The sequence below is a fragment of the Natator depressus genome, chromosome 9, assembly GCF_965152275.1.
Source record: "Natator depressus isolate rNatDep1 chromosome 9, rNatDep2.hap1, whole genome shotgun sequence".
In the NCBI taxonomy this organism is placed as follows: Eukaryota; Metazoa; Chordata; order Testudines; family Cheloniidae; genus Natator; species Natator depressus.
Genome location: NC_134242.1, coordinates 15,239,435 through 15,258,653, shown reverse-complemented (window position 1 = coordinate 15,258,653; position 19,219 = coordinate 15,239,435). Strand labels below are relative to the sequence as shown.

The 19,219-nt window shown below is 43.4% G+C and overlaps 1 protein-coding gene across 1 annotated transcript in view; it reads left to right on the top strand.

Moving 5' to 3' along the window:
- FNDC3B (fibronectin type III domain containing 3B) overlaps positions 1 to 19,219 on the top strand; it is a 355,800-nt gene that overhangs the window by 251,326 nt on the left and 85,255 nt on the right. Inside the window, exons 12-14 of the mRNA XM_074963564.1 lie at positions 10,573 to 10,697; positions 14,378 to 14,552; positions 15,616 to 15,702. Of these exons, the coding sequence (XP_074819665.1) occupies positions 10,573 to 10,697; positions 14,378 to 14,552; positions 15,616 to 15,702 (387 nt within the window). The remainder of the gene's footprint in view (positions 1 to 10,572; positions 10,698 to 14,377; positions 14,553 to 15,615; positions 15,703 to 19,219) is intronic.

Below are 19,219 nucleotides of genomic sequence, written 5' to 3'. Positions count from 1 at the left end.
TTAAGGTACAGAGAGTCTCAAGTAACTTGCTCCAATCAACACAGTGTTTCAGCTGAGTCTTGGCTCCCAGACCTTTGGTCTAGTTTACTAGATTACATTTCTTCCCTCGTAATAACATTGAAGTTGGATCCATGAGTGGATCCTCAGCCAGTGAACATGAGAGAATAATGCACACAATAAATTAATTTGGCATGCCTCATAATGGTTTGACATGACTCTGAGTGGATTAAAATATAGAGCTACTGGAAGTGGGGAGTAAACAAGATGGCTGTTGCAGTACCCTAGTTGTCAGAAAGCTAATGCATAGATTGAAGTGTATTGACAAAAAAAATAATATTAGCAGACAGAAATGGACTGCTGAATTGATGTGTGACCTGAAAGTAGATTATGGTCCAGAGTACAGAAGGTGATGTGCAAGAGGACAGTTGTTTCTGCAGGATCTTGTTTTTCCATCTGAAAGAAATGTATTCCGGAAGGCAAGATATTGACTCCTTCGTTTGACATTTCAGCAGTTCTGATGTCTCTGTATACTTACGTACATATTTCACTACACAAGTTATGGCATCCAAGTACATAGCAGAGCGCACATTCAGTATTCTATACCCTCTCACATAGTTATGCCAAATGCATGTAAGAGTAAGCACAGACTTTCTGTTACAATGCTGTACTGTATCTCCGTGAAATCAAGACACAAATACATAGGGGAAGAGGAGAACATTTGCCAGGCAACAGCAAAGGCTTAGCCAGGTCTCAGCTAGAGCTACATTCATTAGCTACAGGGCACAGAATAAAATATAAACACAGGAAAATCAGTGATGAGAAGGAAATTAAATTGTGTCTGTAAAGCAGAAGGAACGTTGCATGAATGGAGAATGAGAAATCTATCAAATAAATACAATTAGAAACCCACCCTGAGAATGGTAATCTGCCTTCAAAAAATTACACCCCTTCATAATGAGGGATGGCGTGAGAGTTCCCCGTGAAAAGCCCTCTGAACATGGGAAGTGCAATACAGAGTATCAGACCTACTCCTGGAAGAATAAAACCTCACGCTACAGAAACAAAATTGGCATTGTGAAAACCAGAGAGCAATAAAACTGATCCAGGGAAGGCACCGGGCCAAAAGTCATGCAAACTGGCACATTCCCCCTGGAAAAAGAATGGGACTGCCACTGCCACAGAACCACCTCTGAACAAAGCATGCAATCTGTTCACACTAGGGATGGGTTTTTTAGCAGCTTATTAACACTTCATAACAGCAACCAGTAACAGGTGCTATCACTCTGTGGTATGTTTCAAACCTTGGGGTGTGTCTAATGTTAAACTCTGCCTGAAGCAATATCTTATTGTTTTACAAGCTGTCTTTGGTTAGATTGTGAGCATTTAAAATGCGTCCAGGAATGCAGATAGCACCATTTTCAAATTTAAAAATAAACTGCAGAAGGGATATGCCACTGGCCAGTCAAGGGACTAGGCAGTACCCTAAAATGCAGCAAGAGGACTGCACTTTAAATCCATTGATGGCCACGGTCACTGAAACTTCCAGGGTTGTGCTTATTTAAAGATTACAGCTGGTCATTAGCACTTCATCAGGACATAGCACACGAACAACGCATTCTGCAGGACTACAGAACTGCCCTTGTGTGGGGTGTACATACCACATTCCCAAGGCTCCCCAGAAGTGACTCAAGTAGCTATCCAAAGAACATTCTGTCAGATTTTCTTGTCTTCCAAAAAGAGCAGATCATTACATGTACTGTGTGTTATCATTTTATTTTCTCAATAGGACAGAGAATAAATGTTGCAGTTACTATCCAGAAGGCCCAGTCATGCAGCCTAATGCTTCATATAAGTGGGTGATTTGGGACAGGATCCAGCTTGGATTCTGGACAGTTTTTATCTGTACCAGGCATATGATGGTGGTACCTGAGAGCCTGTGTAAGAGGTATAGGGTTAATATTCTCTTCTAAAACTGTTTCTTCTCAAGGGATACAGGTTTTATTAGACGAAGAGACTTGAATTGACCTAGCGGGGTGTGGTTTTTATTATCTGGTTTCCTGCATCTTCTTGTGGGGATTTCCAAAATCCTCACTAACCCTTTGGGATCACTAGTTTTAGATCACAGCACAAATAAATTGGCATTTGCTATTTTAACGGAATTGCAGATATTGCTTTCTTGCTAGAAAGGTGGTGAGACTTACTGAGTTGTGCTCTCAGATAGTGAAGTCAAGGGGTGTCCCATCCTAGTCACATAGCAGGAGCGTTATTACTTTCCTCAATATTTCTATATGCCAATTTTACCCTGGTTTCTTCTTCTTTTCCCCAAATGAGGGATTTGAAGGGTTTTCCTAAGCTGCAGGATCTGCTACCAATATGGCAAGAAGAAACTGAAGACTAAGAACATCAACACATTCCCCACTGCAATCCATACTAGGAATCGGGGCGGGGGGGTGGGGGTTGTTGTTGTTTTCCTATTTGGATTAGGCTGGCTTTAATGTTTGTTGGTTTGCTTGTTTGTTTAGTAGAATTTGAAAATGGTAAAGAATGACAAAGATTAGAGTGGCACCTTTCTTTTCTTTTTCATATGAGCTCCTAGACCTGTAAAGGTGTCAGAGTCTGACTAGTAAAAAATGGTTTTCCTAAAATAGCTGAAGGTTTAATAATGCCTGGTCTTTAACAATAAAATCTGTGCATCTTACTAAGTATTGCTCCAACTTAATGCTTACTGCTATATACCCAGTCCTGCTTAATAGAAAAACACCCCTTGCCTTTGAAAGGATCAGAACTGGGCCCCCTTTTCAACTCTTTTGGAATTCAGATGGGCACCCTGTGATATGAGGTCAGCAATAATAAGCATGGCAGTGAACGAGCCATTCGTGAAAACTGCTCCTTGTGGCTCAGATTTTCCCTTATCTCCTTCTGAACAGACACTGACTAAACTGGGGTGGGCAAACTACGTTCCACCAGCCATTTTAATCCTGCCGTCGAGCTCCCGCTGGGGAGCAGGGTCTGGGGCTTGGCCCAGTCTGGCACTCCAGCCAGGGAACAGGGTTGGGGGCACTCCACATGGCTCCTGGAAGCAGCAGCATGACCCCTCTCTGGCTCCTACGTGTAGGAGCAGCCAGGGGGCTCTGGTCCGCAAGGTCCCACCCCAAACACCTCCCCCGCAGCTCCTATTGGCCAGGAACCACGGCCAATGGGAGCTGCAGGGGAGGTGCCTGCCAATGGAGAAGGATGCACCAGAGCCACCTGGCCGTACCTCCACGTAGGAGCCAGAGGGGGGACATGCCACTGCTTCCTGGAGCTGCTTGATGTAAACGCTGCACAGAGCCTCCCCCGCCCCACCCCCGGAACTTCTACCCCCTACCCCAGCCCTGATCCCCCTCCCGCCCTCCAAACCCCTCGGTCCCAGCCCGGAGCACCCTCCTACACCCCAAACCCCTCATCCCCAGCCCCACCCCAGGGCCCTCACCCCCCAGCTGGAGCCCTCACCCAACCACCCCGCACCCAACCACCTCAGCCTGGAGTCCCCTCCCATACCCTGAACGCCTCATTTCTGGCCCCACCCCGGAGCCCGGACCCCCAGCCAAAGCCCTCACCCCCTCCCGCACCCCAACCCCAATTTCATGAGCACTGATGGCCTGCCATACAATTTCCATACCCAGATGTGGCCCTCGGGCCAAAAAGTTTGCCCACCCCTGCACTAAACCTAAGGTAAATGATGACTGGGCTGAGATTAATAATAGAACATACAAAGGCATTCCTGCTTTTTTTTTTTTTTTTAAAGGTCCTTTCCAATATACAGGGACAAAAACTTTAATTTCCTTCTGGAATCCACTCAGCTGGTTGCAGTTACTCTCTATTATAATTAATTTGCAACTTCTACCAGACTGGTGGAGCTGCGTTGTTCCAGTTTCATGGAGCAGGCCTTGACTCTCACTGCAGCAGATGTTTGCTATTGGAAAGATCAGGAGTGGAATTGGGCATCTTGGAATTTAGGACTGGAGAAAGAAGGAGTAGTGAACGGGTCACAGGGCATGTCTTTCCTCCCTCTGAAGCGATGTGTTTGAGGAAACGATGAGGTGTGTGGAAAGCAATTTATGAAATTTTATAAGATTAAAACTTGGAAGCTAAATATTTGAAGGATAAGAGGTGGGGTTCTGGGAGTATTGTAAGACTCCTGGACAGCAGCCAGTGCCAGCTTGTCCGTTGTTCTCCAAAATTATGCCAGCATTAAAGCTTTCATAAATCTCAAAAAAGGACTATTTTCAGGCTGTTAATGCCAGGATCATTAGAAATATCAGCCAGCCTCTCCAATTAGTGCCAATAGAATCTGAAATGCTAGACAGTCTGAGTAATTGTAAATACCAATAAACGTGGACTAGGTCATCATCATGTGCAATACCAGCTCTGCCAGCAAATTTATACATTAACAGATTTATGTTGTTATAAAGTTGAACATTGTCATCTACTGTATGCTGAGGGTTTTTGGGGGCGGGGAGGAAGGGGAGGTTGGGGAAGAGATTGCACAATTACAAAGGTTTGACCAAACTTTATGAAAATTATAGTTGCATGATATAATATGCTGGAATTCTTTGGAGATGACCCTTTGCTCCTAATTCAGAAATTACCATTTATACTGCTGTGTCAGAACCACCCGTGGCTGCTTCATTTTCAGCCAGGACTCCCCTTACTGTATGTCTTAATAAATCCACTCATCATTCGCTCACGCGAATCTACAAGAGGTTTTTTTTAGTGAGGGGAGCAAAAGGCAGAATTTTCATTCAGGTCCGCATTTGTCTGTCAGATAAATAATCATTATAAACCAATAATCAAAGAAAAATAATCAAATAAACTTGAGGTTCAAAGAAAAAAGAAGAGGAACAAAAACCACTGCTGCAAATGCATCAAATGTAGTAGAATCAGGAAAGTTTTTAAAGGGTTGTACAATAAAATCATCATTAAAAGAATCTGAGTCTGCAGAAGTGTGTTTCTTAAAAAGAAGACCTTCTCTTAATAACCTGGCACTTACTAACTTGCACTTTGTTAATACAGGTTTCAGAGTAGCAGCCGTGTTAGTCTGTATCCACAAAAAGAAAAGGAGTACTTGTGGCACCTTAGAGACTAACAAATTTATTTGAGCATAAGCTTTCTTGAGCTACAGCTCACTTCATCGGATGCATACAGTGGAAAATACAGTGGGGAGATTTTATATACACAGAGAACATGAAACAATGGGTGTTACCATACAGACTGTAACAAGAGTGATCAGGAAAGGTGAGCTATTTTGTTAGTCTCTAGGGTGACACAAGTACTCCTTTTCTTTTTGTTAATACAGTGGGTGTGGTGGATAGATTTTGCGTAACCTAGATACTGAGACATGCTGCCCCTGAACTGCGAAGCGTCGCCTACCATTCTTTCTCCAAGATGTTTTCTGTCCAATAACTGTGTTTGTCAACTGATTTTAATATGTCATAAACTACTTCTAGCTATAAGTATCTTTTAAATAAGCATCAGTTTAGATAAGAGTCACAAATCCTGAATTCGAATTAATTTGCAAACTGGATACAATTAACTTAGGCTTGAATAAAGACTGGGAGTGGATGGGTCATTACACAAAGTAAGACTATTTGCCCTTGTTTATTTCTCCCCCTACTGTTCTTGTCAAGTGCTGGAAATGGCCCACCTTGATTATCACTACAAAAGGTTCCTCCCCTCCCCCATCCCCGCTCTCCTGCCGGTAAGAGCTCACCTTTCCTGATCGCTCTTGTTACAGTCTGAATGGTAACACCCATTGTTTCATGTTCTCTGTGTATATAAAATCTCCCCACTATATTTTCCACTGTATGCATCCGATGAAGTGAGCTGTAGCTCATGAAAGCTTATGCTCAAATAAATTGGTTAGTCTCTAAGGTGCCACAAGTACTCCTTTTCTTTTTGTGGATACAGACTAACACGGCTGCTACTCTGAAATCCTAAAGTGTTGTTTCCTTAATTTAGCTGAGCTGTGTAGCAGAATTACAACAAGGGCAGCTGGGAAATGTCTTAATAGATTGTGCACTAAACTGAGTTCTTGAGCAAATGGAGAATGGTACTGTATGACGAAAAGTAAGATAGGGCTTTTGTCAATGTGTTGAACATCCCTCATGTGACTCTCAAGTTCTGTGTATCACAGGAGGTCTGCATGATTGTTCTGAGCTTTTATACATATACTTTCTAGATGTGCTACACTCTCCTTGTTGCGTTCTCAGGAACTAGAAGTTCAGAGTTGTGACATAGGCCCTTTCATGTGCTTCTGTAGCCTTTACAAAACAGAGCCTGATTCTGCAGGGCACTGCACTGTGCATCATGCATATAGTGTGTATATGTGCCTGATGAGTGCAAAGTGCTACCCGATCAAAATAGAAGTGTTTGACTGCCGCATGGAGTGGAGAGCTGGGTCCACTATCATTGCTATGGAAATGCAGTCACCTAAAGTATATGAAAGATGCTCCTGGAATCATCTTTCTGTGATTGTGCCTATTTGAGGTCTGCAAACATCTTTCTGGGAATAAACTGGTTGCTTTTAACGTATTGTGCAAGGTTAATATGTGCAGCCATTTCACTTCTTTCAGGTGACTACAGTATGTAAATGATCCTTGCAGGATCAGTGTCAGTTACACTAAGGTAGTTTGGTTCAATAGTTACAGAAGTGTTATCAGTTTGTAGAATCCTTGGACAGAACACTCTGATGCTAACAAAATTACAGGTCCCACTCCCTCCAGGGGAAGATCCTGGCCCTTCTTCCACAACTGCAGAGGCCTCTAGACATAGGGTATGTCTACACTGGCAAGTTTCTGTGCCACAAGTTATACCACTTTTATTAAAATGCTGGACTTAAACCGCTGTTGCTGCTTGTGACGCTGGAGAACATCCACATTGGCAAAGACAGCAGTGCATTGTGATAGCTATCCCACAGTGCAGCTGGCTGCAGGGTGCTTTGGGAAGGGTTTGCAATGCCTCGTGGGGCAGGCACAGCATCACATGATGCAGGTTTCCCAATCCCGTTGTTCCATGGGCATCCTACCACATTGCCAGCTGCTTTTCAACTGAAGTGGGCGGGGTGGGGGGGAGGATTGTGTGTGTGTGTTTATGGAGGTGGGGAGAGAGACAGTGTGTTTTGAGGGACAGAGAGTGGCAGGAAGCAACCAGCCCTGAGGCAGGGGGAGGGGGAAACCCGGACATCAGCCCCCGTCTCCCTCCCTGGGCTCTCTGCACAGCAATCTGTCACTCACTCACATATGTTCCACAGCAGGAGCATTCCACATTCATGGTTTGCTTTGTGCCCCAGAGCAGATCAGCACAGCATGCAAGGGCCCTCAGAAACGGTGCTTTGAAAGGGGAGGGGCAGCCAAGTTCAAAACAATGAGCAGAGTGGTCACTATTATGGGACAGCTCCGGAGGCCAAATACAGCGCAGAAAGCAATCAAGTGTCTACACTGGCAGTAGAGCGCTGGAGCCTCTGAGCAAATAGCCTTATGACTCTCGTCGAGGTGGCTTTTTTTGCAGCGCTGCGCAGAAGCTTGCCAGTGTAGACAAGTCCATCATTCATTTGATGGAATTTCATTGTGTGGGGGAGAGAGGCACAATTTGGGGAACTCTATGTATGACTCACCAGTGTGCCAGAGGCTTAAGCTCCACCAATACACTGATGTGAGCACCCTGCATGGGCTACACTCCAATGAATGCATCCGATGAAGTGAGCTGTAGCTCACGAAAGCCTATGCTCAAATAAATTTGTTAGTACTCCTTTTCTTTTTGAGGACACAGACTAGCACGGCTGCTACTCTGAAATCTGACTCCAGTAATTGAATCTTGGGCTGGGGAAGGAATGGGGGGAAGGGCTAATGAAGCTGCAGCTAGAGACAGCAGCCATTCACACCTTCTACTGCTTTGGCTTGCTGGGGGAGGATTTCATGAGAAGCCCCTGCACCAAATTCATCTATTCAGGCTTTGTGCCTGGGGAAGAAATTTCTTTTCTGGTCCTTTCCGTCTCTTATGCTTTTTTCTCCATGTTGCAGTCTGAAGGAAAGAGTGAAATTCTCCCCTTTGCCGAGGTGCCAGCACAAGATTTATTCACCACTTAGGTGTCACTGAAACCCTCAAACTAGGATTTAGTGGTGCAACCTGCATGGCACTTGGAGAAAGGGGAACATAGGTTGTAGGAGGAAGAGTTTTGAGGAAGCACCGGGAGGTCAGTCTGTTTGCAGGTGGCTTACTTGCTTGGTGCAGTTGCAGCATCTCTGTAAATAGTTCTCTTCAATAAAGAGCCAGTTTAATTTTAGAAACATGGAGGCCTCTCATGTTATTACCCAGCATTCAGTACATGAAACACACAGCTCTTGTATTGGCCCTCCACACAGTGTGAATTTTACCCAGATAGAAGACAAAGTTAAAAAGGCCCAGAGAAGGGTGACAAAAATAACTAGCTGTATAATGGGATTTTCACATTAGAAGAGATTGCAGAGATTAGGATTACGTTTGCTCGTGGGTCAATTTTAGGGCAATAGCATGACTGTTCCTTCCCTGGGAGAGGAGACTGTGCTCTGTTCTCGTGTCCTGCTACTTCAGAACCTTATTCTCAATGAATTTTACATTAATATTTCATAAACTGAAGAGCTAAAAGTCCTCTCAAAGCCACTGCACTACAGACCAGTCACATTACTTGAGGTTTAAGCAGTCTCTTTTTCAGATCCCCTTTAAATTCAGAACCTAAGTGATTTCCAAGGAGATTGTTACCAGATGTACAAACAAAGTTGCTTACAATAGGAAAGTCCAGGATATCGAGGAAATATATTTGTGTAAAGCTGAGCTCAGTTCTTTCACTGAATGAAGTATTTAAAGAGTGGGATTGGATTGGGAATTATTCATTAAAAAGGGGATGGGGGAGGGAAAGGCTTCTGGAAACCATAGACTCAATCCTTAGTTGCACTGAGTTTACCCTTGATGCAGCTGAGGGAAGACGTGGGGGGGAAAGGGTCTCTTATGCCCCTTTGCTGTTCCTCCAAGCCTGGGTAGGTTGAGGCCTGAAATGACTCCCAGCATTACTTAGGGCAGCTTCAAAGGTGCTCTAAATTAGACCTCCAGCAGCTAGGCACTGCAACAGCTGAGTATGTTGTCTGCCTTGCGTCACCTCTCCAATCCCTAATAAACACCCTTCCTATCCATGGCATGCCACTTATTCTTATATCAGCTTTGCACCACCCAAATATTCCTCTCTGGTGGGCGAAGACTTAGCTGCACCTTTAGGGTGGCAGTAAAGAGTGCTTTGTGCTGTGGAGCCAAAGGTCGGACCCTCTGTAGAATATTGCTCGTATGTTGTACCTTCTAGACCAGGGGTGGGCAAACTTTTTGGCCTGAGGTCCACATCGGGGTTCCGAAACTGTGTGGAGGGCCGGGTAGGGAAGGCTGTGCCTCCCCAAACAGCCTGGCCACCGCCCCCTATCCACCTCTTCCCACTTCCCGCCCCCTGACTGCCCCCCTCCGAACCTCCCACCCATCCAACTCCCCCTGCTCCTTGTGCCCTGAGTGCCCCCTCCCGGGACCCCACCCCCTATCCAATCCCCCCCATCCCCTGACTGCTCCAACCCCTATCCACACCTCCGCCCCCTAACAGGCCTCCCGGGACTCCCACACCTATCCAACCCACCCTGTCCCCTGACCGCCCCCCGCCCCCCAAACCTCTGCCCCATCCAACTACCCCCTGCCCTTTGTCCAACCCCCTTGCTCCCTGTCCCCTTACCATGCTGCTCAGAGCAGCAGAACTGGCAGCCGCACTGCCTGGCCGGAGCCAGCCACGCAGCGGCGCTGCCCAGCAGGAGCTCGCAGCCCCACCACCCAGAGCGCTAGCTGCATGGCGAACTGAGGCTGCAGGGGACGGGGGACAACAGGGGAGGGGCCGGAGGCTAGCCTCCCCGGCCGGGAGCTCAAGGGCCAGGCAGGACGGGCCCATGGGCAGTAGTTTGCCCACCTCTGTTCTAGAACATGAGGAGTGAGAGCCCCCTTGTGGGGAAAAAATTAGGATCTAGAATGGGGATTAAAATTGTAGTTGAGGTCAGAAGGTAGCATCTACAAGGACTGGTAGCTGCAGGCTCTGTGTAGTTCTTTGGCCAGGCTGAGAGGTGGCACCGACTTGTGGGAAAATCTCACCTCTAATTGGGTTTGTATTCATACTGATTTTGATTCATAAATAGGATAAATGGAAGAGTTACTGAAGTAGATGGATTCGCTATAAGTGATGCGACAGAACTGGAAGAGCTGTGTCACGAGAGTAAGACTGAAGCCCTGTGGGAATCTGATTACAGACTGAATACGATACACACTAGAAACTTATTTAAAATGAAGTTGCCATGGCTTAAATTGTTTAGACCTCTTTTATATTGCTGGTGCTAATTTGTGCAAAGGTGTTTAACCCTAATGTCAATAATTGGTCATTTAAGAAAGTAAGCAATAAAATGATCAATAAAATATGTCTGGATTTATTTCATTAGGTTTGTTTAGAGAAGAAACAATTATGGATCATTTTCTTTCTAGGGAAAAAGAAACAGTGGTTTCAGAGAATGTTACTTCGGGAGCCAAAAGCATTGCAAATTGACTAAGCTTTGTCCAGCTGTGGGCTATACCTTCAGATTAGCAGCTCAGAATGACATAGGCACTAGGTAAGTTACTTCTTATCGATGTTATCTCTGCCATGGCAAAGGCATTCTAAATGACAGTATCTACTGAGAGGCTGCTAGTTTTTTTCCCCTTTGGGCTCCCTATTAAATGGCTAAAGTTTTATTGCTCTACAAATAGTGCACTTAGAATAGATCCTCTGAGAACTTTCACTCACCTCACATGGAACTAACTTGAAGTTTTCAGACTGATGAAATGGATCTAAGAGGATGGACCCCTTTGGAGGTGTTAAATGATGTTCTGTGGCCTGTTTCTAATACCAAAAGAACACACATCTGTTATGTATAATTCCCACTAGGGATCTTGGGGAACCAAAAGAAGCAACAAGCCTGTGGAAGTTGAGTTACAGATTTTGGAAAATAATCCACTTTTTTTTAAAGTGATGTTCCTTTGTCTTCTTTCAGCACTACCGCAGAGTTTGTACTCACTTCCTCCTTTGGCAAGCCTTAGGTGGCTCAGCCAGCAGCAGAGTAAAACAAATGGAATAGCAGATAGGGGCAAGAGTGGGCTAACGCTGCTCAAGGGGATTTTAGCAAGGTGGGTCCTGATTCTCCATTCCCTCGCACCTGGAGTTAAGTTCAGGCCTGTGGAAATTGGTGGGAATCGGTGGGAGCTCTGGCTAATGGGTTTTGCAAGATCAGGGAGCTGCTAGAAACCACTGGACAGAAGAAGTTACAACAGCTAGAATGCCAGAGTATACACAATAGTTTTCCTGTGTGGGGATTTTAGCTGCCACATACAAACTCACTGGGGGAAGGGGGATATACACTGAAGAAGCTAAAATAATTTTTGAAGCTTACAAAATACTTATTTTAAAAATAATTAGTCCTTTTTCATTGTTTAGTGACTTGGAATGTTTAGCTGAGGAGGGAAATAAAAGAATGAAGGAAAAAATACAGATACCCAGAGAGATATGTATGTGTTTTTCTGAGGAAAATTCTGCCATTTTAAAAGTCCTGAAAATGCAGTTCCTAGCCATATATGGTTTAATAAAGCAGCTCTGTTAATGTCTATGTCTTCTTCCTCTAGATATCATTGGCCTTTATTTCTCAACAGTTTGCACATGGATTCCCTTATGCACATACCCCGAGAGATCATCTTTTCTCTGTGAAATACCCCCTCTCTTGTCAGCAGAGGTGTAATATCAATGAGAGGGGACTGCTGACAGAGCATTGTCCGTGAAGGGTGCTCAGTTTTGGAAGGTGTCCTCCCCATCCCTGGTTTGCCAGAGCCTAGATTTGTTAATCTTCTGGACACGTTCCAAAACCCACACATTACATTACACCCACACAACTCACATTATTGAGGTGGGAGTGGGCCGAGGGTTGGGGCGGTTATATTCATGGTCAGTCCTTTTATATTATAACTCTTTTAGTGGAGAAGCTCTAATGCCTTCATACTTTGGAGCAAGGGCTTGAAAATTAGCAGGGAGGGGGCGAGAGTCAGAGAATTGCCATTTGCTGTCCCCGTGAAAAGCCACCGATAATTGTCTAGAAGTAGCTATGCGCATTTACTCAACGGAGGCTTGTTAGAGGCTAATTGCAAAATTATCCAAACATTCCATCTCCACTGAGCATGTTCTACTCCCCACAGAGCTCTGTTCCACCCTTGAGAGCCTACTGAGCATGCTCTATCCCAGGGCTAAGCAGGACTATTCCTACAGTTGCTCCTTAGCATGAGCCTGCTGTGGAACTGAGAGCAGATAGACGGTCTCTCCCATGCTCTAACTGATCCCCCTGCTGGAACCCAGGTAGCCTGGAGGAAAAGGAAGCAGCCTGATTCGGGGATTATCTTCACGTACAGGGCTACAGCAGTACAGCTGTAGCGCTTTAATGAAGACACTCCAATGCCAACAGGAGAGCTTCTCCCATCGGTGTAGTTAATCCCCCTCCCCAAGAGGTGGTAGCTATGTTGATGGGAGAAGCTCTCCTGTCGATGTGGCACTGTGTACATGGGGGGGTTAGGTCAATATAACTGTGTCACTCGGGGGTGTGGATTTTTCACACCTCTGAGCAATGTAGTTGTACTGATATAGGTCTGTAGTGTAGACCTGGGTGAGGAACAGAGGGGGTTGGAGAGGAACAGGCTAGCAGGGGACAGACCCATGGAACAGAAGCTGATAGGGACAAGAGCAGAAGGGGAGTGGGACAAGAGAAGAGGGAAATAGAAGCCGGAGGGACAGGAAAACAAGGGGACAGATTTGTCAAGGATATATGAGGGGACAGGAGCAGAAGGGTCTGTATTTACCAGAATACACTTCCCTCCAGACCAGGAAGAGAACCCTCATTTCCTGAGTACTAACATTACTCTGTTCTCAGCAAATATCTCTGAAACCTACTCTTTCAGTATGTCTCTCATCCTCTGCTGATGGCTGGCCCGCACAGAGGTTAACAGACTTCTACTACTCACAGTTGCTCTGTTAGCTCAAGTGGCAGAGGTCTATTTTAAATCAAAAGGTTCAAAGCCTGCTAAGGAACTGTGTCAATATGGGACCACATAAAGAAATTTCTGGTTTTTTTCCTGTTTGCAATTTTCTCAGTTTTTTAAAAAGCACACAAAAATAGAAAACCTTAAGATTGCAAAATCAAGCACACAAAAGTTAAGAAATGCTAGAATTAAGGTTGCCTGTGCATGTGCCTTATGAGACAGTCTTTAATTACATGATCACACATTGTATTTTCCACACGATGCCTGACTTATTCATTGCAGAGGGTGGGCCATATCCTGGGGATGAATCAGGGTTGTGTAGTGAATGAGGCTTTTGTCTGCAGGATCCCTGCCTCATTTGTTGCAGAAATTGGAAGATGTGTAGCAAATTCAGCATGGGAATGCGAGAAGAGAACCCTGGTCTCATGATTAAGGCAGTTAAATGTTGTTCTGGAGAATTCTAGCTCTGCCTTTTGCCAGAGAGTTTCTATGTGATGCTAAGTCAGTCAGTCATTTAAACCAGAATTTTATAGGTGGCTAATAACTGTGCATTCCTGATTTTTCTGTGACCCTAGATTTGCAGAAGTGCTGAGCCCTCACAACTCCCACTGAAGTACATAGGAGCTGTGATTTGAACCCAAAATTAGTGGACACTTTTAGCTTTATTCACTCTTGTGCTTGAGTTCCCATTTTTAAGACGGGGTTAATAATACCTTCCTACCTCACAGGGGAGATAAATTAATTTATGTTTTTGAAGCAGTCTGATGGTGATGAGATCCATAAAAATATCTGTGAGGAAATTAATAATTTGCTGTTTAGTGCGGGGTTTGGATGGAGTGCAGTAAGTCATAGGGGCAACATACTGGACAATGAGGAGAAAACAAATATTGATTAACTGCTCACTCAGAGAGCAGCATCCCTACTTTGTGCACTGAATGAGCCAGAGGTCCTGTAGAAATAAATGCATGCAAACATGTCCTTAAAGATTGTGTTGTTATGCATGTGGACAAGGGGTCTGAATTAAGGTTGCACAGGCATTCTTAATTCTGGCATTCCCTAACTTCTGAGTGCTTGACTTTGCAGTCTGAATGTCCTTTTACTGTAATATTTTTGTATGCGATTATATATCATTTATATGCCTATATATTATAACAATATATTTCTATACCAATATATGCAAACAGTGCAGTTTGGAAAAAAAAATTGTGATATCTTCTTTCTCTCTGTTCCTGTATAGTGGGTACAGCCAGGAAGTGGTGTGCTACACATCGGGTAATATTCCTCAGACCCCTTCTGCACCAAGATTGGTTCGAGCAGGTGTTACGTGGATCACATTGCAGTGGAATAAGGCAGAAGGATGTACACCAGAAGAAGTGATTTCCTACACCCTGGAAATTCAGGAGGAAGATAATGTAAGTTCTGTGTTAGTATTATTATAAAGTGGATAGCGTGGACCAAATTCTCTTCTCACTTGTACAGGTGCAACCCCACTGAAGAGACTATGCCCTGTATTATTGAGTACATTTCTGTTCTGATATTTACGTAGTTACTGTACAAGATCTCACTGAAGTCTCCTCAAAAGAAGGATGAGTTTAAAAAAAAATAAAAATAAAATACTAAATAAAAGCAAAGACCAGCGTCTGAATTTAGGGGATATTTCCTGGGGTGCATCACCAAAACAAAAACCTTCTCTTTTTCTTTCAACCTTTCATTATCCAAATAAATTGTGTTCCTAGTTCCATTTGAAAAAACAGCTTTCTGTTACATTGGTGACTCACTAGAAACAGTTTATCATTGAGTAAGGGTGCGATCCTGCAAAGACCTGAGCCCTCCTGTGAAGTGCTGAGTGCCCTCAACTCCCATTGTAGTCAGGTGGAGATGGCGGCACTCAACATCTTGTTGTGTGCTCAACTTTTTGCAGGTGTACATACATGAGTTGTATGACTTACGCAGCTGTTCATGCCTGAGTCACACACGTCTGAAAGGATAACTAAGATGACAATGTTCTGCTTCGCATCAGAACACGGACCTCGTAGACTTAGCAAAGTCAGGTACAAGTCTGTAATGCAGAGTCATGCAGAATCCCACTTAGAAATCCACAAGGAAAAAGTCATAGGATTTGGAGTAATTCATCCTTAAAACAATTCAGTCTGCCACATTCTGCCTACGTCTATGTACGATACTTGCTTTTTGGAATAGACTGTCACTTGCATTTCTATTAAATATATTAAACTGTTAACCAAATTGCTTTCTTACATTGTTTTATAGCAAAATGACACATGATTCAGCTCAATTAGTTACTCTACCCTTTTAGAAAATAATTACCATGATAATGGTAGATTACAGAAAACAAGAGAAACTTTTGGACTCCATACTGACACGATGAATTGTAGTTGTGTTGTATGATACAAATGTCATCTATACATACTGATGATAATATATAGAAACTTGGTTTGTTCTTGATTAAAATTTTAGGATAGCGTGTTTCACCCAAAGTACACTGGAGAAGAGCTAACCTGTACTGTGAAAAATCTCAGAAGAAGCACACAATACAAATTTAGGGTAAGTTTGTTTCTTTCCTTTTTCTGTTGCAGGGCATTTTGAAACGATCTGCACAATGAGAACCCCTTAACACTGAAAAACTGAGCTATCAAACACAAATCCTTCCTCTGATTAAAACCTGATAGGTGTGGAAAAAGTGTCTCCTTCCTTGACAGGCCTCTTTTCCAATAATGATAATGTTATAGCTAAAATGTTTTACATCAGAACATGTTAATTGCTTAGACTGATTGAGGACACAGTCCTTTGTACCACAGAGTGTAATGGTGGAGGGCTTACCCTGTAGATTTCACTATGTGCACATAGGGGAGGTGCTGGGTTAAGGGCTTGTACAGCAGGGGTACTGCTGGAAGGCCTCCTCCGAGGACAAGGTGTCAACATGTAACGGCATGACTTAGGGCTCCAGTGGTCCTTGTGGTGCATTTCATTCAGCTGTTGGAAACTCCCTCAGGTGGCCAAACTGCACTGGTTACAGAAACTGGGACAGAGAAACACTGTTTTTGGAAACCAGACAGGAACACTGAAATAGGTCCTGAAAACACTCAGGGAGACAGGTTCACCCAACATATGGAAAATGAAGCTTTCCCATCTATTAAGTGTGAATTTCTGATTGTCTAACAAGTTTATATTTAATGTCCTATATTTTCTTCTTCTAGTGATCGTGCTCCCTAAGATATATTTTTATAAGAGTTATAAAAATATATCTTTTAACTTATAACAAAATTCAGAAGTCTGTCTCGTTAATACAGTACTTTGAAGACGTCAAGCACAATACAAGTGCTGAGTGTTATTTACTAATAAAAATGCCCAAGATTACTATGTCTGATTTTATGGAAGAGGAGTGTTAAATATCTGCTCGCTAACATAACAGTCCAGGCTGTCAGGTCTTTGAAAAGCCCATGCCTGTAAATTTATCATTTCTCCACAAGGTGGCATCACTCCATGCACTTTTTATTGCAAGTACTGCATATTGTGTGGAAAGAGGCTATTACCTCTAAAGTTCATATCCACTGGGCTTCCAGCACATAACCACTATTTTACAGAGTAAATATCTGAAAACAGCCCTGTTTAATTTTTGTATGAATATTGTAAACTCAAAAGAGGGTAAAATTTCTTTCATCTCAAAAACATGCACTACAACGTTAGTGGGTCAAAGATGAAGCAAAAAGTTTTGCGCAAAGAGGATTGCTTCAGGCATTAAAGACAAATTTACATAATATCTCTCGATGTCACATAAGACTATTAAAAATTACATGAACTTTAGAGTCAGGGTGTTGTGGATGAACTGCTGTAATATTGTGCTCTTGAGTTTATCATGGTTTATGCTGCTGCTTGTCCCTAGATAAGTAAAAAGGATGGCTGTAGTTTTTCCTGTAGCTTCAGTTTAGCAAGTTACTTATATACTGAAACTAGGCTTTTCAAGGCTGGACTGACAGTGCAGTGATAACACAACCCAGTACTGCATGATGGGTTTGAGACAAATATTGATGTTGGTCCCTTCCTCGTAAGCAGACTGGGCAGCATACTTAGCCCTGGGCTGGTCTTACATAAGAACGGTCAGATCAATGGTCCATCTAGCTCAGTATCCTGTCTTCTGACAGTGGCCAGTGCCAGGTGCTTCGGAGGGAATGAACAGAACAGGCAATCATCGAGCTATCCATCTCCTGTCGTCCACTCCTAGCTTCTGGCAAGTGGAGGCTAGGGATACTCAGAGCATCGGGTTGCATCCCTGACTAATAGCCATTGATGGACCTATCTTCCATGAACTTATCTAGTTCTTTTTTTGAACGCTGTTATAGTCTTGGCCTTCACAACATCCTCTGGCAACGAGTTCCTCAGGTTGACTGTGTGTTCTGTGAAATAGTATTTCCTTCTGTTTGTTTTAAACTTGCAGCCTATTAATTGGGTGACCCTTAGTTCTTCTGTTATATGAAGGAGTAAACAGTTCCTTATTCACTTTCTCCACACCAGTCAAGGTTTTATAGACCTCTGTCATATCCCCTGTCAGTCATCTCTTTTCCAAGCTGATAAGTCCCAGTTTTTTTAATTTCTCCTCATACAGAAGCTGTTCTATACCCCGCTTTTGTTGCCCTTATTGGTCTTTTTTGAGATGGACCAACCAGATCAGCACGCTATATTCAAGATGTGGGTGTACCATAGATTTATATACTGGCATTATGATATTTTCGGTCTTATTATCTATCACTTTCCTAATTGTTCCTAACATTCTGTTAACCTTTTTTGACTGCCACTGCACATTGAGGGGATGTTTTCAGAGAACTAGCCACAATGACTCCACAATCTCTTCTTGAGTGGTAACAGCTAATTGAGACCCCATCACTTTGTATGTATAGTTGAGATTATGTTTTCCAATGTGCATTACTTTGCATTTATCAACATTGAATTTCATCTGCCATTTTGTTGCCCAGTTTTGTGAGATCCCTTTGTAACTCTTCACTGTCTGCTTTGGACATAACTATCTTGAGTGATTTTGTATCATCTGCAAATTTTGCCACCTCACTGTTTATCCCTTTTCCCAGATCATTTATGATTATGTTGAATTGCCCTGTCCCCAGCACAGATCCCTGGGGGACACCACTATTTACCTCGCTTCATTTTGAAAACTGACTGTTTATTCCTACCCTTTGTTTCCTATCTTCTAACCAGTTACCAATCCATGAGAGAACCTTCCCTCTTATCCCATGACTGCCTACTTTGCCTAAGTACACTATATCCACTGGATCACCCTTGTCCACATATTTGTTGACCCCCTCAAAGAATTCTAATAGATTGGTGAGGCATGATTTCCCTTTACAAAAGCCATGTTGACTCTTCCCCAACAAATCGTGTTCATCTACGTGTCTCATAATTCTATTCTTTACTGTAGTTTCAACCAATTTGCCTGGTACTTAAGTTAGGCTAACTGGCTTGTAATTGCCGGGATCACCTCTGGAGCCTTTTTAAAAAATTGCTGTCACATTAGCTATCCTGCAGTCATCTGGTACAGAAGATTATTTAAATGATAGGTTACACATCACAGTAAGCAGTTCTGCAATTTCACATTTGAGTTCCATTGCGTAAATACCGTCTGGTCCTGGGAACTTACTGTTTAATTTATCAATTTGTTCCAAAATGTCCTCTAATGATACCTCAATTGGGGACAATTCCTCAGATTTGTCACCTGAAAAGAATGGCTCAGGTTTGGGAATCTCCCTCATATTCTCTGCAATGAAGACCAATGCAAAGAATCATTTAGTTTCTCTGCAATGGCCATATCTTCCTTGAGTGCTCCTTTCGTACCTCTATCGTCCAGCAGCCCCACTGATTGTTTAGCAGCTTCCTGCTTCTGATGTACTTAAAAAAAAATTTGCTGTTAGTTTTTGCATCTTTTTGGCTAGTTGCTCTTCAAATACTTTTTTGGCCTGCCTAATTATACTTGACTTTCCAGAGTTTATGCTCTTTTATATTTCTCAGTAGGATTTGACTTCCAATTTTTAAAGGATGCCTTTTTACCTCTAAC